Here is a 23,487-nt window from a genome sequence, read left to right as displayed (position 1 = left end):
ACTTTTCAGAAGTTTTCCTAAAAGAAGTATTATAGCTTTTAATAATTTTTATACAGTAGACAAAAAGGATTATTCACGAATTTTCTTTAAACTTTTTACTAATAAAAAAAAACCAGGCGTCTTGGATAATGAGTTAATTTTTATCAAGAATAAAACGGTTTCGATTTGCACAGGTTTGAAGGGAAGAAAAAGAAAGTTAGGAGCGAAGAGAGAAGAAGCGAGCCAGGGGATTGAGTGGAAGGAAAGGCATGGGCATCGCTGTGGTGGTCCAGCGGCAGAGTGAGCTCGCGAGCGAGCATCGAGCAGCCGCGACGCGCAGACGAGCGCGCTCCTCCCGAGCGGCTCGCCCGCCCGGGGACGACTCGTGCCCCGCCTTCCCGCGCGTCTCATTGGCGCTCGCGGGGGTTCGGCGGCGTCGGCGGAGGTGGCGCGTGAGGCGTCGCGTCGACGCCACTCGGCGCCGCGGCCCCGCAGCACGCGCACCGTAGCCCCCACCCCCGGCACGCGCCGCCGGGGGCAGCCGAGCGGCCTCCGCACGCCGCCGCCTCGCGCCGCAGCCACCGTGCCATCTTCACACTCGGGTTCCAGAACGACACGCCACTTTGATTCGCTCGCTGCCAGCACAAGCACCCTTTTCCGGCCGGCTCCTCCGCATCCGCACCCTGACTGACTCACTGACACACGTCGTGGTGAGTGCCAATTCTCCTTCGTGTTTAGTCTTTTTACGGAAGAGTCTGAAGTTTTATTTTGGTCTACTTAGATTAATTTTGTTTATTTTTCATAATAAGGCGTTTTTGAGGGTGTGTTTGCTGTAAATTGAATTATTAATCATTACTTTTCGCCTTCACAACCGAATTTTGCGTCCGCATAATTCGTTTTAAACACTACCGCCAGCAAACCAGCTCGGCAGCATTTAACCAGTAGAACCGAAACCGTATAATTTGCTGCGTAATTGAGACCGCATTAAATTTGTATACATCCATGAAGCAAAAGTGGTTCTGTTGCATAATCGCTGTACTCGATCAAAAGCGTATCACCAAAAAACCAGCGTTACCGGTCACTTTTTGTCCACTTACTCGGTGGGTCAAGGACGGTGTTGGCGCTCGAGAAAATTGCTTTTAACTTGCGCGCGTGTAATCTCGACAAATTTATCGGTACCAGTTTTTATTTTTATTTCTTTCATCCGCGTCAAGTGTGTGCTTTCCGACCAGATTCAATTTATCAAAAACAAACTTTGCTCGAGCTTCTCTCTTGCATCAGAGAAACATCAACGCGCGTGCTGCTCTTCATTCAACTTTTATCTGTTTCATACATATAGATTGAATCCGATTTATTTTTCTGTGCTTTTGGACGCAATCCCCATTAAGTGCGGGCAATAAATATAACGATTTCTCAGCACGTGTGTATAGAAAAATAACACACGATTTCGCGACACCGGCGGCGGCGCTTGTTGTATTCGTTTTCGAGCTTTTTATCGCGGGCATTACATCAAAATGCTTTATTCACGCTCTCGGGCGATTAATACCGTGTAATCAGTGTGTTAAAACTGCAGCCCGGGCAGGTAATGAATGCTAATTAATGCAGATATTGCATGCTCGCGGGCTGTTTCAACGCTTTGTCAAAATCACCCCCGACACCGCAGGGCCGCCGCCGCGTTTTCGGTTCGCGCGATGCCAATATTGTGATAAAATGACGCGAGCGCGCGCGAAAGGTGATTGCGTTCAGAATGCGGGGGGCATTACATGCTTTTACGCGGCAATAACTTTTAACCTGTAATTAGAGAGAGGCCCGTTCTCCACAGAACATAAAGCGCACAACACACCGCGCTTATCGCAGGCGCAGCATCGAGACACAGAAACGATACCTTTTGCCTGGTCAGATAGAAAGTTTTGTACAAATTAACACGCCGACAATAGAGAACGTTTTACATTGTTGACCATAGCAAGTGGTTTATTTTGTGTGAAATTTAGCAATACTAACGAAATCAGAACAGAGGAACGGTTTAATTTCAGATTTTGCTAAAGTTCTCGAATAATGATTTTTCGTCGCAATTCATCCAAAGGTTTGCAAATTTTGAGAAAAATTCCCTGAATTGTGAAATAAAATGTGGTTTTACATAAGGAGACAATGCTCACTGCTTGATATGCCGATTCTCAAAAAAATTGAAACGGTAACCTGGGAAATTTTTAACTTTTTCCATAATTTAGACTGATTATCCGATTTAAAAAAACCGTAAAAAATAACGATTCGGGGTTTCGAGATTGCCACTGATTTGCCAGGAGGCAGTTTTAAACACGATATATATGTTATTGAACGACCTGAAAAAATGGCACTCAATTTCGGCGAGATATTGCTGCTTTATTTGCTCTGCGTTAAGTGGAAAATTTGCATATCACTCGGCCCGCTCACACCTTGTTTGCAACTTACTTTTCTCGTGTAAATAGTGTAATATCTGCAGGCGCACCTGACAAACCGAAAATAAGTCTCGGCCATATAAAACTAGAGAGCCCGTTCGCTCGAGGGTTGCACAAAAAATTACGCTTTATTGCGGTCAGGGTGCGATAATTTTAATCGTTTTACGACGGGCATCACACCTTTTGTGCAAAAACAACCGGTGTGATGAATTATTTATAGCAGGCGACGAGAGTCATGAGAGCAAGCGCAGCATCCAATAAAAGTAGCAAAGCGGCCGCGGAGCTCACTGGCCCCGCGAGTTTAACTCGAGAGTGCGCGCGTGCAACCCCTCGTGCTGCAGATCGCGTATCAGGTGCTATTTTTCAAACGCCCCTTTATGCCCTCCGCGCGTATAATTAGTCGTCTCGCGCGCGCGGGGTTGTTGTTTTATCGCACGCCCGCGTAATTACCGGTGGCTCGCTGTTGCTCCCGCGGTGGCTTGGCAAAAGCGCGTGCGGCCTGCCCATTCATTATCGGAAAAAATCCGCTTTCCCGAACTCGATATTTTCTAAAATTAGCTGCACTAAGTGCTTCCGTGAAGTTTAATTCCCCTCCGACCCAACTGAGTTTAAAAAATTACAAAGCCTTCACGTAATTCATCGATTGAAAAAAAATAAATGCTAAATTTTAATTAAAATTCGATCGTCGATCGTTCGAACCTTTTGCCTCGCTTTGTTACAATTAGAAATTTAATTTCGCGCCAATGAGCTTTGATAGATTTGACAGCTGATTAAATTAGAAACGGTTGCTTTAACCATATTACAGTTCTTCCTTCTCCCGTGGCGGTGGTTAGTTCTCGTTAATTTCCACGGTATACCTTTCGTTTTATTATTTTAGTCGCCGGACGGGCCGCGCTCATCGAGGGCAGCGAATATTTCAAGGCAATAAAACGAGTGTGGTGCCGCTGTTTTGTGTACCAAAAGACCCGACATCAAAGGTAACGCGTTCCAGTTAGATTAATTTGGTCTGATTCGGCGGTTCTCTTTACAACGCTCTTACAAATTTTCGCCTAATTAATCTCAATTTCCGCCTCCGACTGCTGCCGATCGTAATTAAACGGGCATTTTTCCCGATTCCGTGAACGCTCGTGCCATTAGAGGAATAAACAACTTAATGCCGTTTAATTACGACAAAATGAAGCGTGCTTTAATTGAGATATTTTACGACAAACTGTGTGTTTTTTCGGCGCTGGATGCTGCGGATGCTGCTGCTGCTGCTGCATGCTCGCATGATTTCTTCACTCACTCTACACGCTGCCTCATCGGCACTTCAAAGAAAAACCCAAGGTGCCGATTAAGAAAAAATTAAGTGATGCCTGCGAGGTGCACGCCGCGCGTTCCATTATTCGATCCAACGCCGAGATGCCAAAGATTGTGCTGGGGATGATTGGACCCGACACTCTTTAACGCTCCTGGATAAATTTTTCTCTCATTTGGCGTGCTTAATGCGGAGCTGTTAAATTATAGACACCGTAATTGTCAAAACCCTATTAGACAATTATCTAATCGTTGGGAGGCGTCGATAATTTTTCGCCGTGATTTTTGCTCTCCAGGCAATAGGAAAAATTTATAAATATTTTATACTGTTCGGTTCCGGTCCTTCAAAGAATAATAGAAGGAGGTTCCATAGATTTTGTTGTAAAAAATTAGCGATAAAAAATGTCATTGAAATATTAAGTTGATTAGAAAGACTTTCCTACTTATCTTGATATATTCTTGACCGTCAGTTTGAACATTTAAAATTTCCCTAGACTTTTTAACGATTAGATTACATAAGTACAAGGGTAAGACAATCAATCTCGCTGAGTTTTTGTTATAAAGAAATAAAAAAAAAACTATTAATCCTGCTCTTAATTCCAGCTAATAACTGATCGGGACGGTATGGTGAGATTAATTAGGAGGCACTTGCCTCGTGATAAGTGCATTAAGTGTTTCACCGTCCTTTTTTACGCGTTATTCGCTCGCAGCGAGCGTCAATATTTTGAAATCGACGCGTGTGGCTCCACCATTCATTTAGAGCGAGATAAGCGATATTTAATGACAACTGCGGCCGAGCTGTTAGTCTGCGCGTTCTTTATTCCTGCACTCTGCTCTCTGCCCGCCGATTAATGAATTCTGCTCGCGCGTCTATCTTACAGATTTGCTGCTGCTGTTGCTCGCATTGCCCGGCTCTCCACTGCAGGTTCAAGCCCCAGCTCGGCAGCCTGCCCGTCTTGATTACCCTCACAACATGCCGCACACAGGTAAGATTTAATTTCAGCCGAATTATATCATTTTTTACTTTATTGCTTATCGAAAACAGTTTTACAAAAAGTTAGAAGCCATTTCAAACATGTTTATTACTTGTAAATTTGCATTTCTGTCAGTCGAAATTTATAGCCATGATTTTTTGCTGGACGACGCACGCAATTTTTCTTTCGACCAGCCACGCATGCAGAAAAATTATCATTCGCTCACATTAGATATTATAATTATTATTGCTCCACTTAGATACAATAATTAATTCCGCGTGCGAATAAATAAAAGAGCATGTTTGAGCTGCGCGCGCGAGTAAATTATTCACGTTGGCAGGTTACACTTTGCGGTCAGTTGTATTACATATCACTACAGATTTCATGCTGGTCCGCGCAAAAGACGGGACCACCCATTGCGTGCACACGCGCGCCTTGAAATAAGGGGCAAAAGCAGCCAAAGATTACTCGGCTTTCATCCGGCGGTCCAGATTGCACGCTTTAATCAGCATTCGTTTTAATTACCTCTCTTAGCGGGTTTCTTAATTGAAAGAAATACCTGACATTCAGCAATTGCGAAAGAAGAATTTGCGCGCAGAACGCTATTAAGGCGAACATTTTTATGCCACTTTGCTTTTCCACAGTATTTTCATTTCTGCATAGCGGCTAGCTAATTAAATTAATCACCATCTACAGCTCCAACGGTTTAAAGTTTCCACAATAACCATAAAATTAATCGCAACAAATTGCACAATATTTACCTTTCCAAACCAAAAGGTCAAAGGTTTTCCACCGCTTCGTGTCTTTTTTCGCGAATAGACTTTGAGGTTATTGGCGTCACGCTTTGGCTTCAAAACAACCAACATCCAGGAATTACAAAATTTCCACCCTTCTGCTTTCGCCAATTAACAGATCTTTCTTCTCAAGTGGTAAACATTGATAGTCACAATAAATACGAGTCACGTGACAAGCAATTGCTCGCCGCGGTAATTGAAACATCTCACGTGCGGGCAATCTTGACGTTCGCTCACTCGAGAGCTCGAACGTGCAATCAATCAGACCTCCCTGAACGCGCTTCTCTTCTGATTCGTGGTGCAATAGCTTATTTACTCTTTCTCCAGATAAAATTACATGGGTGCTACTGACGCCAATAAACACACACGCAAATAAATTAACTCCTCAAATTGAACACGGTCGTTTGTTGCCCAACGAAGCCACTGTAAAAATCTTTAAAAAAGGATTTTGAAATAGTTTTCAAGATGAAGTGCAATATCGCAATCTATAGACATGGACTACTCGATTTAATCAATTATGATGTATTCAAATTTGCGATTGGCATATTGTAACAATCACGGTGTCACGTCCGTCTTATCATACGGGAGCACTCGAGAAATTCCAGCATGATCCTTCGGTTGTCCACACATTTCTTGCTGATTTTCGGCACATGATGAGGCGACTTTCGTCAACATTGGACTCTGCGACGGCGGATAGCTACTTGAAGCGCGGCCACTTTATCTTATCAGACGCAGCCGCAGCCGTTTCATGCCACTCTTGGCAGGTTCTGGTCCAAATATAACCATAACCGAGAAGCAGATTGATTGAAAAGGCAAGAAATAACTCTACTAATCACGCGGCAAGACACACTCGCGCATTTCTCTTCGGCAGATAAGCCTGCGCTCAGAGCAATAGACTCATGAGTCGCGAATTGCTCGGCAAACAAACTTAACACTTAAGTGCGTGGCTTGTGGACGCGATATGGGGACCAAGCGGAAAATCTTTTCAGGTACAAATTCGTTTCAGTGAAAAATTTAAAGTCTATAGATGTTTTTATCAGAGTCCTTCGCTCGCATATTTTATGTATAAATAAGAGCTGGTTGGCCCTGAGTTTATTAATTGCATTAGAGCTATTTAAGAATTTGCCTGAAAAAACTATGCATATAGTAAGCAATAAAGTCAGAAGAAAAATTGAGATTATTCAAGAGCAAAATGCAAATTTGGGCGCCTCTAATTTATGCACCATATCACAACATCTAAGAGTGCGCTCGCGGAATAAATTGCGTGAAAACGGCGTGCCTGCGAGGAGTGATGTCGTGTGTGCAGCTTTATGCCATTTTACGAGCACATCGGAGAGAACACTCGCTCCGCTGCGGGTATTAATTCATTTTCAGTTTAACAAATTCCACTACAGTTTTATTGTGTTTTGAATGACATGCGCTGTGGAGATGATAGACATCTGACGTGAGCGCTGAGCAAAGTGGTACAGTATGCAAACACGGGGTCCGAGAGCGAGCCAGCGCATACGTACATAAAACAACTCAATTCCGTGACTCGTGACGGGCTTAGCGTGATCTCACGCACACCTCCCTCTCGGCCCCGTGCGCCACACACAGGCAAATAATCTTTTTCACGCAGCATCCATCCATCCGCGTCTACGCTCATTTTCCGGCACAATCTCGCGCGCTATGCAAAACGTACCGGCGCAATTATGCTCGGCTTGTTTGTTTACCTCGATAAAAGCGAGCGATGCTCGTGCTCGCGCAGACAAGTCAATCTCGTTTGATCTCGTTTCTTTTTCTTATAATATGTTACATGCTCTCAACGTGCGTGTCGCTGGTGTCAAACTGTACATATATTTACAAATGTACAAATCGCAACGCGCGTAGCAAAAGAGAAAGTTCGATTTGTTTAATTGTTTTAGAAGTCAATTGCCTCATAAAATTACAAAGTTAGCTTGCGGCTCACAAGGAAACTCTGACAGGAAAACACCATCGATTATTCTTAGCTCAAATTTTCGTTTTTGCGAATTTAAAAGACATTTTTGGCGAGTTTCGAGAATGACTTGATGCTATTTAAAAGTTAATGTCAAGCCTGATCAAATGAACACTAAATCTGAGGTCACAAAAGCTCATTTTCGAAAATTTCCGGCTCTCTTTTGGATTTTGAAATCCAAAAAAATCCGAAGCGACCTCAAAAGTGGTCTCAGGGTACGTGTGAACTCGTGTTAAAATTTCAAGGGGGCATTAGGTTTAGTTTTCGAGAAATTCCATTTTAATTTGGAAAAACACATTTTTTTCGGAATTTTCCAAATTTTGTCAGCGCCAAATCTCTGGTTCTAAGCGTCAGAAATGCAAAAACTGGGCTTGATTCCCCCTGGTGAGCTACTTAGGTTTTGGGGTGCTCACCCTCCACCCCTCAACCCCTAATGGCCATAATTTCATCTCCTGAGCTAAATTTTAAATCGTATCGATTTTTTTATCATTTTCTATCTCGAATTTATAAATTTAACACTCGTGTTTTGAATTTAGGTAGAGCAGGGTAGTAATGTACAAAATGATTTCACACATATCGAACCGGTAAGGCAAAGTTTCGAGGTTGTTTGAAATTAAATCTGCTCAAATAAAATTGTCCATCTCACTTAAAATAATGATTAGTTTAAGGGTAGAAAAATGTTTTTCTACTCCACTCCCTACAAAATTTTCTCATTTAAATTCATTTTCCATTCATGTTAGCTGTGTTAAAATTGTGCTATATTTCCGTATAAAAAACAGTCTGGAGATCGTCTTGTCTGGCAGGTAAAAGAGTGGAAAAATCCTGACCGAAGGTTGAGCACTGTATGAGCGCGATAAATTGCCAATTAACTCGAATTAAAGCGCGCATCGATCATGAAAAAAAACGCCTTTTGAGTTCAAATCGCAAACACAAACACGTTGGCTCTTTTAAGTGCGCCATTGCCAGTCCAATAATTCAGCTTGAAGCGCAGAATTTTTTGCCTCTTGATCACGTACGTTATCGAGGAAAAGATCTACACGTCCGTTAAAATTCGATGCGGCGGTGGCGGCGGCGGCGTAAGACTCGTTTTCGCGAAAGCGGCACACGCATGGAATGCGCCATCGCCAATTGGGCGACCCAATGGCCAATATTCGGCGGATTAATCGGGCAGGTGGGCACGAGGCGACCAAAATCGGACCATCAATCTCTGGCAGAGACGCGTGCCGGCCAGCCGAAAAGCCGCCAAGGCCGACTACTCGCGCGCGGCCCAATCGCGAAAAGTCTGGTCCGCACTCATTATCAGGAAGGACACTCGCACGCGGACCTCGAGTGCGCCTCTAATAATTTATAGGCTGTTTTTATTTCGCAGTCTAAGCCACCTAGGCTGGCATTAGCATAATTTTATTGGCCCCGTCATTACCCGGGCGAGCGCCGCCATTTTTAATGCCGACTCGGAGATGTATTTTGACGGGAAGTGCTGCTTTGAAATTACCACGGGACAGCCGCCGCGTCTTTGTCGGGTTTAATTGAGTGGTTTGTAATTATTTGCTGGTTGATGAAAATGAGCGAGCGATGCCCATAAAACAGCGGCCCGAAGAATGCTAATTAATTCTCTGACAAGTTGGCGTCGCTTTACTTCCATCAATAAAAATCATATCAGATCGCTCTCTCTCTCCTTTCAATTCTCCAGTGAAATGACAGGGACCGTAATGAAACGGATTCTGCTAAGAAGAAAACCCCCAAGAGCTCGAGTTCATTTTTGAAATTCCTTTCAGAAAGTTGTTCGTCACTCTTTTCAAACATGTGCCTCTCTTCAAGGGCAAAAAGTGCGGCTGCTTTGTTCTCGGAAAATTTCATTACACTCTGAACAGTTTCAAAAATGTTTATGCATATAAAAATACCTGACGAGCTGGACCAAGAGTGGGTTTATTCTTTTATGGAAATGCAATCCAGATCCAAAAGTAATATCGCGTTGATTCCGACTAGCCCGTTGTTAGGAATTCTAAGCAAAGTTAGAGATGGCAAATGTATAGTGACAGGAAATGCTTGAATAGCTCAACTGGCGGGTAGAAGCCACTTGCTGGTTTTCGCACCTTTCCAGTAGTTTTCTGGCGTTTCAATCAAAGAGGAGGATTATGGCGAAAAGATGGCCACGATTGACTCCAAGCTCCTCTGAGGACTCTGTTATTGGGACCCGGCTGAGCAGAGGTTCAAAAACACTATTTAATTTCTAATAATTCAAAGAATAGGTACCGATTAAGACTTGGTCCCGCTACAATTTAACGAGAATAACTCGTCTCATGACCAATTACGAGACTTGTCGGTTTTGCGGTCGCATTAGTGGCGATTATCATGTCAAAAAGCTGTCACCCGCGCGCAAAACGCTGGTACTCATCGAGCCGTCACGTCTCGCAACAAGGACCACCCGTGGCCCCTGTGGGCAGCTCAGGCGAAGCCGATCCCCGAAGTTTCCAGTCAGAAAGGCGCATCTGCCCGTTTTCGGTACACGCACCGACATTCAAATGTACGCGTCACGCGACGCGAGCATGCAGCTAGGAAAGGCCGAAGGCGAGCGCGTTGTAAAAAGGTGAAGTGGGCCGATGCACTCTTGTAAGAAAGATTACGATCGCGAGATGACACATTGCGAGCAAAGAAAAGCGTGCCATTGTTTGTTTCTTCGGCGCGTGTGTCACCGGAAAAGCCAAGGAGGAAACACCAAAGACTAATTTTTAATTGCAGGAAATTTGTGTATTTAGATTTTTTATCTGGATGAACAGTTGCGGCAGATAGCGATCATTAATGAGGGAAAATAAACGGCTGAAAAGTGAAGCACAAGAACGATTTAGTACGCATTAAATAATCTTAATTTACATTCGCCAATCAACACTTTTGCAATTTAATTTCGGCTCGGTGATTTAAGCTCATCAAAATTCATGTATGATCCATAAAACTATCGCTAAGCCGATAACAATCGTAGATGGATTCGATTAACCAAATGGAGCAATTGCGAGAGTTAAAATTTCCAATCAGCCGCGTGGCAGAGGCACCGCCGGAGGAGACGGCAACATTATTTCGCGCACCGGCCTCGTCCAATAACCCGTTCGCTCCCTCTTATTATCTTCTAATAAACATTTTATTGACACATTAGCATGTAAATGTATTTAAATGAATAATCGAATTACATATTCAGCTCAATTAAACCACATTTTCGGTCGTAAAATTCAACGACCTGGCCCGGAGATGGAAATTCGTTTTCATGCCTGCCAAGATTGTGACATTGTATTCAAAAAGTATCAAGCTGGGCTGTTTTATGGTTACGCTTTTTCGGACAATAAACTGCGTTTCAGAGAAATAGAATTTCCGCAGGGCGATCAACGCCAGGCAGGTATACGAAAATTAATCTCGGAATCAATAACACCAATTTTTGCCGCGATGCCGGCAAAACAATGGTTTGCGACGCGCGCATGATAGTCATTATCGAGTCGCGCAGGGGCCAATTTGAGTCAAAGAAGCGCAAACAAACGACTGCGGTCGACAGCACCCCGCGCGCACTAATGACAAATAATCATACAAACGCGAGCACGTGTCTCGCGGGAGCTGTTTGTTTTATTAACCCAGTGGATTTAACCTCCGAGGAAATAATTGCACGAGCCGCGATGGGATGGAATTCACTGCCGTTATTATTTCAATTGCGGTTAACATGTCCTTCCCTCTCGATTCATTGGATTCCTCCGCATTTTTTTCACCTGCCATGCACTTCCCTAAAAGATGGATCGGCCTTTTCCTTCCTGCACGCTGGAATCTTAACAATCGATAATTACATCGCTGACGATGCGTTCGAGTGAAGAAACTCCCGACCAATCTGGTATTTAAATTAATTTCATTTTGGGAAATAGTCGAGATTATCATAATTTTATTTACACTCGGAAAGGGTCTTTTCCTCCCAAGCTATAATTAGCAGTCCATAATTTTAATCATCGAGCTCCGCACGCATGCATTGAAATTCATGAACCACTTAAAACGTTGTCGCTAAAATTGAGGTCCGCCGTGAATGGCTTAATTCGACCATTTTGACCTTTCCACGTAGGTCATTTTATGGAGAAATTAGCCTAATTTCAAACATCATAATGAATGATTGAAAGGTCTGAAGGCTCGACGAGTTGCATGCAGAAATAGAGAGCGTGCCACAAGACAGGATGTGAAATAATTTGTGTGCGTCTGTGTGTTCAAACAAATTATTTCCAAATCAAGATAAGCATCAGAAGAGAGTGTTTAGAATTTAATAACACACGCACGTGATGCCATAACTTTTGGTGGACGGTGCAGAAGAATGCCGGACAAAAAGTAGTTAAAATGATATTTCGCCGGCGAAAAATACGGCAGCGGCGCGCAGGTGAATTAAGACTCGTCGGGGCCCAATTGCCCGCGGCCGCCACCGTCCGCTGTGATATCTCGCGAGCCTGCTTCCATTTCCTCCAGTCCGCCGGCAATAAAAATGTAAAAGAAGCAGAGCATTTTTGTTGCCCGCCCGGCCGCGCGTATTATAAAATTATTTGTTTGGTGCGGTTTTCATAGGAAGACGCGGCCGGCCGATCACAAAGTGTAAAAGTGAGAGACACCGTAATTTGCGAGTAGATGACAGCGCTTACTTTAACACTTTTAGGCAAACCTGACCAGACATGACATGTGTTTCCTGATTAGCCCAACAACCTTTTTTATTTTATGTGTGAGGCTTTGCAGATTTACTTAAAATGAGGAAAATGCTATAAATTTCCCAGGTAGCCGCATAAATTGTCGGCTCAAAAGTTTGCACGCTGATCAAGAATTGTCTCCATACTGTAAGACCACGATTTATTTCACAATTTTGGTAATTTTCTCTATTAATTCGCAAATCAAGCGAAAAAAATTAAAATTTTCGAGCATTTTAACTGTTTCTTGCTCCTGTTTGCGTACCAAAGCAAAATGTTCTAAATTTTTGGCTTGCAAAGCCAAATTCTAATTTTGATCATCGCCTTTTCCTTTTTTACCATAATCTGTTATTGATATTTATTATTCCACCTTCATTCCTTCCGAGTAAATGCGTGGCTTAGGATTTTCGTTTTTTTTATAACCAGAACGGGAGGTCACTCGGCGAACGCTGCGAAGAAGCGAATTTGGCAAACACGTGCACACGCACCGACCGCGCAGTTTCTCCAATTTGAATTTCTGATGGCACGTCAGAAGCGTGTAACGATTTTGCGATTCAAATTTTGTTTGTCCGCTTGTCTGCGGTTGATGGATGCGCTGATTTCAATTAGGCCGACACCTGTTTCAAAACACCGCGCGCTTCGAAATCGGAGAGCCGCTGGCTGGGTGCGGAAAATCGACTTATAAATCACGTGCGCGGCGGCGCACCGACCCGAGAGAGCTGTGTGTAATAAATTTGAAATGCTTCATGAGTCTGACGGCTGATAAATCAAATTACCTATTAAGCAGACACATTTTTTCCTCTTCCGCCTCGAAATGCTGGCTTTTCGCTAATTGCCGAAGAGCGCCTCCAGTCCGATCGCTAAGTGGTGCGAACAATATAAATTAGCGCATTATTACGTGCGAAAACAAATAGTTTGGTCCCGGATTTTTTCGAAACGAGGGCTGCAGGCTGCAATTTGTTTGTTGGCTCTAAATTATAATAACACTTCGGTGCAAACGAGCTATATAATTTTTCCCTCATGCTATTCTTTCACTTCTGGTGTTCACTCTTGTCACTTTTGCTCCTCCTCGGTCGTGTTCACTGTTTATATAATTAAATTTAATGAGATGCTCGACACAAATCGGGTCTCGCCGCTTTCGGCCGCCTGCACTTTCGGTGCTATAATTATACACGCGCCGACACCACGCCGCGCGATTTTTCATAAAAATTGCTCGCGTTTTGTTCGACAAATGTGTGCAAATCACAAGGCGCTATGTCTATAATCAGGAAAACAATGTAAACAAAAGATTCAATATTAAATTCGGTCGAATTTTTTATTAGGATTAAAGAACTTTTGATGAATTAATTTGCCTTAAGTGCGTCGGATTTACGACTGCGGACTGAGTGTTTTGCTCTCTTTCAGCGCTGTAGGCGCGATCATAAACCACCGTGAAGAGAAGTTAATCGCCGCGGCGATATGGCTCTGAAATTTATTGAGAGCTCGCCCGATAAAATCTTTATTGGCCACCTTTCGAGGCAATTCGAGCGCTTGATTGAAATGTTATCTTTTTTCCTTCTCCGTCTCTATGCATATTGCTTTTATTGTGCACATAGCACGCTAAACTATTGTTATTGCGCTTTTCGTGGCACTTAATACGCTGGCGGTCGTGGCCATAAAACTTTAATTCTGCACTGATTCAAATGGGTGGCCACTTTTAATAGAATTAAAAAAATCTATACACTTTCGGGAAAAATTTACCATAGTAAGAGATGCCAAAAAATTTATCTTTCAACGTTTAAAAACTAATAAGTATATACCATTTTTATAAGCCCTTAGTGTTCGAAGCCTCCAACAGATGGAACCACAGTATATTTTCTTAATAAATTTAATTTAAAGGCACTCCCGCTGCGATTTCAGGCCTAATCCAGCTACTTAATATGCTTTCTTTTGATGTGCTCAATCGCCAGTCGCCGTAGAATCGTCGAAAAAGATTTTTTATATAAAAAATATCCGAAAAATGGTAAAAAGAAAGATCAGCAGCTGTTTCAGCCTCGCAGCAGTAAAACAAAATTCATAAGCCCCACAATTCGCATAGAAATTTGCTCATTTCCGTGGAACTGACGGTTTGCTGTTTTTCAGGCCAAGCCGGAGTGAACCAGTTAGGCGGAGTGTTCGTCAACGGACGTCCGCTGCCAGACTGCGTCCGACGCCGAATAGTGGAGCTGGCCCTCCTCGGCGTCCGGCCGTGCGACATCTCACGACAGCTGCTCGTGTCCCACGGCTGCGTGTCCAAGATTCTGACCAGATTCTACGAAACGGGCTCGATCCGACCCGGTGCCATTGGTGGCTCCAAGACCAAGGTGTGTTTTTGTCATTAACTGCGGCCAATTTCAGTTTTGTTTAATTAATGGGTCAGTGCTACAATTAGAAATAATTGCCTTGCCGTAGAGTCGAATCAATATATGTATTCCTGAATGCATCTTTTTGCCCGTCTCAATGGGACACTCCAGGTAAAAATCAGGTTCTCAACGATGAGGGTTTCTAGGTAATGACTGCCAATTATCGAGCATAGGGCGGAATGGAAACACGAGAGACGGTGTACAGCACGCTCAGCCATTAAATTTAATCACTCGCCCTACAACTCAATAAAAACTTTTAAATTTTTCGCTAGTTAAAACATTATTAATGCGTCGTCTGCTTCTGCCTCCGAGTACATACAATTTTTTAACACGGAACACAATCTTACACGTGTCAAATAAAAATTGAACAAGGCCAAGTTGCTAGAATTTCTTTTCAAGTGTTCGGTTTGGCAGCAGATTTGAAAACGAATGCGGTTTTGTGAATGGAAAATTTGGACAGGTGCAAATAGATGGAGATAGAGGTAGCGTGACTAGTCGTGGGACGCACAAATGCAAATAAAAATGTTTTAATGCCATCGCCACCAGCGGCAACATAATCATTTTCATTGGATTCCGAGTACACCGTGTTTGTGTGAGATGGAAAGGCCAGATATTAAGCATAATGGTTTGTGGCTGCAGAGGATTATTTTCGTATTATGTGCGTGATGCCGAAGCCTCCCTGGCAAGGGAAAGGGAGCCATGATTAATTGCTCGAGTCGTTAGAAAGCAAAATTAATAAACACCGCAGAAGATGCGCCGGAGAGAGATTGGGATCAATAAATAAATAAAAACACGCTGACTCGCGCCTGCAATTAAACCTAATATTGTCTGCTTGTGCGCGTGCTCGTTTGGTATTAATTGTTAATTAAGTTTTAATTATGCCCCTTGCCGTGCAGTGATGAAAAGCAGCCTGATTATTTCGTTCAGAATTCTGGTTCTGTAAGCTACAAAATTCGGGCACTAAAATCAACTTATGTATCTCAAACATAAAATTCTCTCTTTAAGTCTTCCGGCAGCACCTGAGCCGAAAAAATGTGTCCAGCCGTGTGCGAGCAAAAAGAGTTTAATTAATAGCGGCAGCGAAAAGCGTGTTGTTCGCGTCTGACCATGAAACACTAATTTGATCTTGCGGAAAAAAATGGACAGCCAAGAGTAGGCTAGCAGTGAAGATTTTAATGGCGAGACATAAATTTCGGTACCCGCATCCAGAAAGGCAAGAAGTGCGTGAAATTTAATGCAAGACGCTGTAAATTATAATGGCAAAAACACACAGCAGGAAAAAGTAAAAATTTTAGTTGAATGTCATATATTTGCGCAATCCGCGTTAATTACCATCCACGAGTGCAAATTGCTCAGCTAATTAACTAGATACCGAAAGAAAAAAAATAATAGAGGATAATGTTAGCTACAAAGTAACGCTGCTTGTTAAATTAGTATTCAGTAGCGGTAGTCAATTAATTAAATAATGTAATTTACTCACAATCGAATGGGAAAAACACATGTTGTTGGCGACGTGAAAAAAACTCGCTGCGGAATCAAATGATTTACGCGGAAAAATTGGGCATCACTGGCAAAATAATTATGTATTAGCTTCGCAGGTGCCTTGTAGCGGCTTTTTGCCCCGACCTTGAGTACTGGCGCGGCTTTTTGTTGTCTCTTAAACACAGTGAGCAATAATAATTTCATATTTATAAACGGCGTTCCATTTGATGCTTTTTATCGGTCGTGTAATTTGCGTTGCAGCATAAATAGCTTACAATTACGAGACGCCGCATTCCTGCGTCCCCTCGACAATTGAGACATTACCCGCTGTCGACGAGAAAGAGGGCAGTTTCTTTTTTGTCCAGCCCGGTGACGAGTGGCAATTTCACGAGAAATGCTTTTTGCCGCCTGTCAAATTTGATGGAGATGTCTCGCGAAATAACTTCAAGCCGTGTTCCCTCGCGAATTCGGAGCAGCCGTTGAAATTTTCAGGCGTACGTCTGAATCTTTGAATCCATTACTAAATGGATCTCTCCTCCTTGACAATTTTTATGGCATTCAAATCGTGCAAAGTAATAACAACTCAAACACCTGCGGGCTAAAAAAAGTCTAAAAGTGGCTGTCTCAAAGCGCAATCACGAATATCCACCTGCAATTAACACTTCTTAGCTGTAATCAACACGAGCCACACTTTTTCCACTTTTTGCCCTACCTTCGTGAAAGGTGAATATTTTTATTTGGCGCTAATGAGTGCGAGTAAGAATAAAAAAGGCACACATTCGGTGGTGGGTTAATTAATCTGCCAGTTTTTGCGGATAAAATGGCAGGTGCGCTGCTCGAGTCAAGGTCCGCTGTCACTTTATTTGCTGTGAACAAGAGATTTACGCCGTGTCAGCCTTTGAATCGAATTAGAAATTTGCATTTCGGCGCAGAGTTCTGTCAACAAGCCCGCCGCCCAGCAGGGATTATCATTTGAAAATCTCCTAATGCTGTAAATCTGTTAATTTATTAAATAATTAGGATATCACTTCTCGTTTTTGCTTTGGCGGCTTGACACAGTGTCAAATTGTTCTTATCGCATAGAAGGAAATGTTAGAAGTTGATTGATTCATCACAGAATTTACACACACACATTCCTGAGATAGGTAACTTTTTTACAGATTAAATAGGGAAACCCGTGACAATCGTGTCTGTCAATCTAAAAAATGGCGAAAACCCCGGCCCGATCCTGGTTAGCCGTGATTTTTTTTTTAAAAATAATTATAAATTTCTTTTCTAATGTTCTGATCAGTGCAATAACGGTCTAATTAGATCCTCTGTCATATCTAGATCACTCGTTCAGAGAAGTGGTTAACACAAATGAAGCGAATCGACAGGAGCTGCCGCTCCCCATTCAGAGTGCGTGAAAAAGATTACACGGGCCACTTGGCCGTCATTACGAATAATAAACTGGGCGCGGAGGCACTTCGTTTTTTTATATTTATTATTTACCCTTTCTTCGCGCCGCCGCTTTTACTGCCACTGGAAGGCAAGTGATTGACGCCGCGGAACACAGGATTATGATATTTGAGACGCCAGGCCGTCCTGTGAAATTCTGGAAGCTGCTAACTAGCGTGTTTGGCGATTTTACGACCTCACTAAGGTGGAACGAACTAGGATTGCTAAATGGCTTTATTTACGGTGTGATGGCAAGATGCAAATAAAAATCAGTGCTGCTTCGGAACGAGCGTAGCCGATTGAGTGGTTAAATGCACACCTGCGCCGATCAGATTTGCAATCACTGTTTGGACTCATTAGACGGCCCTCCAAGCTGCTCTCACACACAGGTGTGTGTCGCTCTTTCCAGACACGCTTGCTAATTCCAAAGCCATTTGGTTGGCGCACCGTGACCGGTTTTAAACTGGTTACGCTTTGAATGCGGACATTAAGATGAATTATCGCCACTGAGAACGCGGCGACAAATAGGCTGAATTTCGGAAAGAGAAAAAAACGAAATGTGTTCGTCCTAGTTTTTTTATGTATTCGCGGATTTTCTCGACTGCTGGTATAAAAAACGTTACCTTACGAAAGCATTAAATTTTATAAAAAGTGGCCACTTAATTCTGATTAAACCACGTAGCCGCCGGTCGTTTAAAGCGTATCGGACGGATCGACTGGGTGGGCCCAGAAAATTCTGTCGAGCGTGCGACTGACGACTTTTTGCCCGATTTTTGCAGCAAGTGGCCACACCCACGGTTGTGAAGCGGATTCTGCGTCTGAAGCAGGAAAACCCCGGCCTGTTCGCCTGGGAGATCAGAGAGTCGCTGCTGTCGCAGAGGGTATGCGACCCCCTCACCATCCCCAGCGTGTCGTCCATCAACAGGGTGTTGCGCAACGCCGGCGCCACCACGGACGCCGACCTCGCAGCCATGCACGGAGGCGCACGAACCCCGCCCGTCACGCTCATGCAGTCGCACGAACGTCAGCCAAACTCTCCTCCAGGTATATTTTCAATAAATAAATCGATCTTAGTAAAAGAGTGGAGTTAAAAAATTATTTAGCCTTGAGGAAGCATTGTTGCTTTTAAAATTGTAGCACAGGGGTTGAAAGGGATGGGGACGAATACTTTCTAAACCCTTCAGCTAGTCAGGGGAGGAAGAGACGAGTCGAACGGTGGGTAGGTTTGGTAATTCTGATGGTTAGAACCCGAGATTTGGAGTTGCAAATATTGGAAAAAAATTAAAACGTTGAAAATTTTGGGTTTTTGAAATTTTGACGCTAATTTCTTGAAAAGGAATGACAACAAAACTCTGAAATTTTCACAAAAATGTCATGAGACAACTTTTGAGCATATTTTAAACATTTCAAAATTCCAAAATTTTAACTATTAACTGAAATTAACTTAAATGATCTTTTAACTTGACCTAGGACATCAAATTTGGTCGTAGTTCGATCGGGCTCGGCGAGAGGGAATTCAAAACACACCTCAATTTTGAAATTGCTTCTGATATTTCCCAAATTAATCCCGTAAAACTCTTAAAAAAATATTTTGTCGATTTTTTTACAATTAAAAATCGTTTTCTGGGTAGATTTCGTCTTAAAATTAACAGATAATGCTACATTTTTAACTAAGCCTTTGTAATTAAAACATAACTCATCACAATTTATTTTAAAATTTTATTTCATTTTTGCATTTCAAAAATGATGTAGTTTTGATTTATTCGCATTAAGGGCGCCTCAACTTGCAAAAACACCTGTAACAAGCGGAGCAGAATACATTTGAGAACACTTGCGTCTGTATTTTTGACAGGCTGAAAATAATTTCCAGTCAATCGTGTGTGACAAATGTTAATTCCGCGTCGTTCGATTGAACGATGGCGCGTGATTTGCATTTGCTGGGAGCAGACGCAATTTCCTAACACACACGTCCATTAGCAATTGAAAGCGCGAGCAAGGTCAGTCTGAGGTCCCTGAAGTATGTATAATTTTTTGCCTCCGAAACAGCGCCAATTATTCAGGCGTTAATCTTTCACGCCGTCAGTCAGGCTGAATAAAATTAAAACTAAAATAGCGGCTGAGCTGCAGTTAAAAAAAATTGTCATCGAGTTTGTTTGAACAAGCGCTGCGTCAATTCTCGCGCGGCTTGCTCCGAGTGAAATAAAGCGCGCAGACATTTTTGTGGCCAATTTAGCGGAGCGTGACCAAAATTTTAAGCGGCGTCAGTTTTCCCCTTGAGCTTTAGCAGTACATTAACAAAGTTTCGGCCGTGGCAAAAAGAGAGTTGTTAATAGCGGCACCCGGGCTGGAATTTTATCAACCTGTTCCTTTGCATAATTGATAAATCTGTGCGGGGCCGTCTCGCTAAAAGCTGCCTGTCTTCTGCGTTCCCACGTTTTTAACAGGAACACCTGCGGCTCATTGATATAAATTACACGCTTCATCTGGCCGTGATTACAAACTAGCTGGCTCCCCCCGATATCAATCAACCCGCAGACAAGAAAATCTCCGCACACCCGTGTAAATTAAGCTAATTTCACTGCTGGCCGCGAATGGAAATGAAAAACAACACACAGTAGCATAAACGCGGCGCCGTTATTCGACGTGAAATACCTTTTAACTTAAGGATTATGCAAAGATTCTCATCTGAAGCTAATAAATTTTTAAATTTCGCTTCGGCAAGGAATTCAGATATGATATAAAAAAAGGATTTGAAAAGTGAAACCGGTTTCAGGATGTTTTCCGTTTTATAGTACGAATGTTTCGATTTGGAAATGGATAAGGTGGCAAAATACGAACAAGAAACTTTTAAAACTACAAAAATTATGAGCTAAATAAAAAATTTAATGTCCATATACCAGAATTTTCATATAAATTATTTTTTAAATAGGGCTGTAAATTTTAGACGATGAACCATTTTTCCTGAGCTTTCAAATGAGCACAAATCATTCCATTTTAAACCTATAAATTGTTTAGTTTGACTAAAAACTTGTCTTCAAATATACAAAAAATATCCTATCGCGTGTTTTGCCGTGGAAGAGACGAGTCCCTTTCCCCAGCATGCGCAGTTTGTTGACAAACATGTTTTCGAGTGCAATTTTCCCTTTGAATCATGACCTTCGTCGGGACAAAATTCTAGACCAATCTATTGCATTTTTCAATATTTATTTACGCGACGAGTGACGCAAATTGTTGCATTTTTTCCAATATTGTCAGTACCAAATATCGAGTTCTAACAGTCCGAATTGCAAAAACTGCACACCATTCGACTCGTCTCAACCTCCCCTAGATAGCCAATGGGTTTTGAAGGTAGTCAACCCTCATGCCCCCCCCCCCACCCTATGCATTGCAGTAACGATGAAAATCACGTCACTTTGCACTTTCAGCAAATTTTGTCTTTGATCAAAACCTTCTTAAATTAAAAAAATCTACCCCTAGTTCCATTGGCTATCTATGGGAGGTTTAGATGAGTTAAATGGTTTTTAGTTTTTTGCAATTCTGACTGAAAATTCTAGTTGAGCGATTTTAATTTTTGAAAAAATCTAAAAAAAACTACCCCAAATTCCATCGGCTATCTAGAGGAGGTTGAAACGAGTCAAAGTTTTTGTATTTCTGATGGCTCAAGCCCGAGACTTGGCGATCACAATGTAGACAAAAATTGGAAGTTTTAATTTTTCCTAATCACAGTAGTTCGTTGAATAATTAATCATCTTTATTAATTTCTAGTAAAAAACGCATAATATAATAAACTATAAAAAGTCTTCAACTGTCTAAATTCATTAAAGAATTAAGTCATTTTAGTGAAAAATTTCTTACGGAATTGGAATTACTTGTCTCTAATTTAGAGATCAGCTGCATCAAAATTGCGCATAATATGAACTTAAAAGCTGATTACATTGTAAATTTTATGGACCGACATGAATTTTATGAATACAATTCAAACGTTTTCTTCCACCTTGAATATCTTCCAACCTGTGTATGCAAATTTTGCAAATTTAGCCATATTAGTATAAACCACTATCTTAACTCACGCAAATCTTCAAAATATTCATATCTTGTAAATTTAACAGATTAAAAATAATTTCCAGACTTGAAGGCAGCCATGGCGGCGGCGGTAGCACGCAGAAGTTCGCCGTTCATCCCGGCATTCAACCCGAACGACCAGCAGCAGAACGAGCGGCTGGTGGCCGCCCTGCAGCTTCACCAGGCGGCCGTGGCGGCGGCGGCAGCCCGCGTGGCCGCGACGGCACGCAACTCGTCGCCACCGCCGCTGACCAGCGCGGCGTGGGGCAGCGAGCACAAGACGCCGGAGGAGGCTCCCGCCAAGAAAAACCCCTACTCAATCGAAGAGCTGCTGAGGAGGGAGCCGAGCCGGCGGCCGCAGCGGCCGGCGCCCCTCGTCATGTCCGCCTCGGGGCAGCCCGTCGTGCTGGTGCAGTGCATCGGCGGCACCGTCTCGTCCGCGGACTTGCCGCCGCTGTCGCCCTCATCCAGCTGCTAACTCGATTTGTGAACGCGTGGACGCGATCCAACTGAATTATCGAATGTGTATAGCTAGTGATAGACAGACTTTCGTAGGCTTACGTAATCGGTAGAGTCCTTCAATTCTGAGTGGTGCAAACTGGCAAGCCGACGCGCATTCGCCCTGCGCAGATCCACGTCCCGCCTATCTTTTCTCATGTTTAATGAGTTTTCGTTAGCGACTCTGTGTCAAAATTACTGAAGCCATCCGCGTTTAAATTGGTATCAAACGAAAGCACATGAGTTGATCTACAACATAAGTCGGAACCATGACCGCGGGAAATAAAACAACCGAGAAATTCGCGTTCGAAAAGTGCCCCTTTTCGTATGGGAAGAAAGCTACAGCTTGAGTAGGCGACAGTAGTGACATCTGCGCATACCTAGCGACATCAATGAAGCTCATGCAGTTCGAGATGTCACGTTGACTCAATCCCGCCATCTCATTGGCTAAGAGCAAGCGCGCACACAGCCTTAAGGGTTCTCCCTTACACTCCCTCCAAGCAGTATAGTGAGTGCCTGCTCTAAGTCAATGAGATGGCGGGATTCAGTCACGTGACTGCTTGAACTGCATGAGCTTCAATGCTCTTGCTGGGTACGAACAGATGTCTCTACTGTCGCCTGCACAATTCTTCCCATTAAAGAGGCACGCGAATTTCTTGGTTGTTTTATTACCCGATCTCGCATGGTTTCGATTTATGTTGTAAATCAACTCGTGCACTTTCGTTTGACACCAATTGAGACGCGGATGGCTTCAGTAAGTTTTGACATAGAGCCACTTACGAAAACTCATTTAACATGGGAAGAGATATGGTCGGGGATCAAATGCGCGTACGTCCGCTGATCGGCGCGACTCTGAATAAAAGAACTCTAGCAATCAGAGGTCCGTTATTTGTGGTGTCAAAGGTTTTTGGTGACAAAAATCAACGTGATTTATTTCTAAATTTGTTTTTCGTTTTAAAAAATAAATGCAGTTCAAATCATAAAAATCACCAAATCCCTTCGCACGTACTGGATCCTACTTGTAAGGCTGGTGTGTAAGACATCATTTCGGAACTAATCGCATCAATACGATATATTGTATCCAGTCTTGATGAAATTCAGATATCGCACCGAAACATTAAATGCTGTTAAATTTAGTTGCCAGTAAACTTGTGATCTCATGCCACTCGATGTAACCAAACTCTCAAAGTACTATTCTCATCGCCTCCTTTTTACGATTGTGTGATTCCAAAGCTGTTTCCCCAAAAAAAACCAGCATTACAGGTTAAAAACGCAACTGGCGACAGATTATTCAGAAGTTAATTTCAAGGGGTGCCAGTTGCCAATTAATGTGAATATGTACGTTTAATGCTCTCAACGTTTAGTATCGTAATCTTGACGACTGAATGTGTGTTCAAAATGAGGTTGTCCTTAAACAATATCATTGACATAGTGATTTTTGTCTGTATTCCTAAGTATAAAATAAACTGAACCAGTCATAAATATC

General features: G+C 42.8%; 1 protein-coding gene across 2 annotated transcripts; it reads left to right on the top strand.

Annotated features, from left to right (window-relative positions):
- Window positions 1–344: 344 nt before the first annotated feature.
- On the top strand, window positions 345–23,487 carry Poxn (Pox neuro). 2 transcript variants are annotated; one of them, XM_065485203.1, is made up of 5 exons: window positions 345–689; window positions 4,592–4,696; window positions 14,263–14,483; window positions 18,221–18,485; window positions 21,569–23,487. In XM_065485203.1, exons 2-5 carry the CDS (start codon window positions 4,684–4,686, stop codon window positions 21,979–21,981), a joined length of 912 nt encoding a protein of 303 aa, XP_065341275.1. In that variant the 5' UTR covers window positions 345–689; window positions 4,592–4,683; the 3' UTR covers window positions 21,982–23,487. The 2 variants fall into 2 exon arrangements, with proteins under 2 accessions (XP_065341275.1, XP_065341274.1); XM_065485202.1 differs by lacking the exons at window positions 345–689; window positions 4,592–4,696 and adding an exon at window positions 6,264–6,467.

This window comes from Cloeon dipterum, chromosome 3 (genome assembly GCF_949628265.1).
Source record: "Cloeon dipterum chromosome 3, ieCloDipt1.1, whole genome shotgun sequence".
NCBI classification, from domain to species: Eukaryota; Metazoa; Arthropoda; class Insecta; order Ephemeroptera; family Baetidae; genus Cloeon; species Cloeon dipterum.
The sequence above is the reverse complement of the archived record's forward strand: the minus strand, read 5'-3'. Positions and strand labels throughout refer to the sequence as shown.

Bases quoted from the DNA above. Each gene is read 5' to 3' on its own strand.
- Poxn (XM_065485202.1), top strand. From the start codon at position 6,440: ATGGGGACCAAGCGGAAAATCTTTTCAG. The intron at 6,468-14,262 runs GTACAAATTCGT...GCTGTTTTTCAG, and splicing joins CAAGCGGAAAATCTTTTCAG to GCCAAGCCGGAGTGAACCAG. The intron at 18,486-21,568 runs GTATATTTTCAA...AATAATTTCCAG, and splicing joins TCAGCCAAACTCTCCTCCAG to ACTTGAAGGCAGCCATGGCG.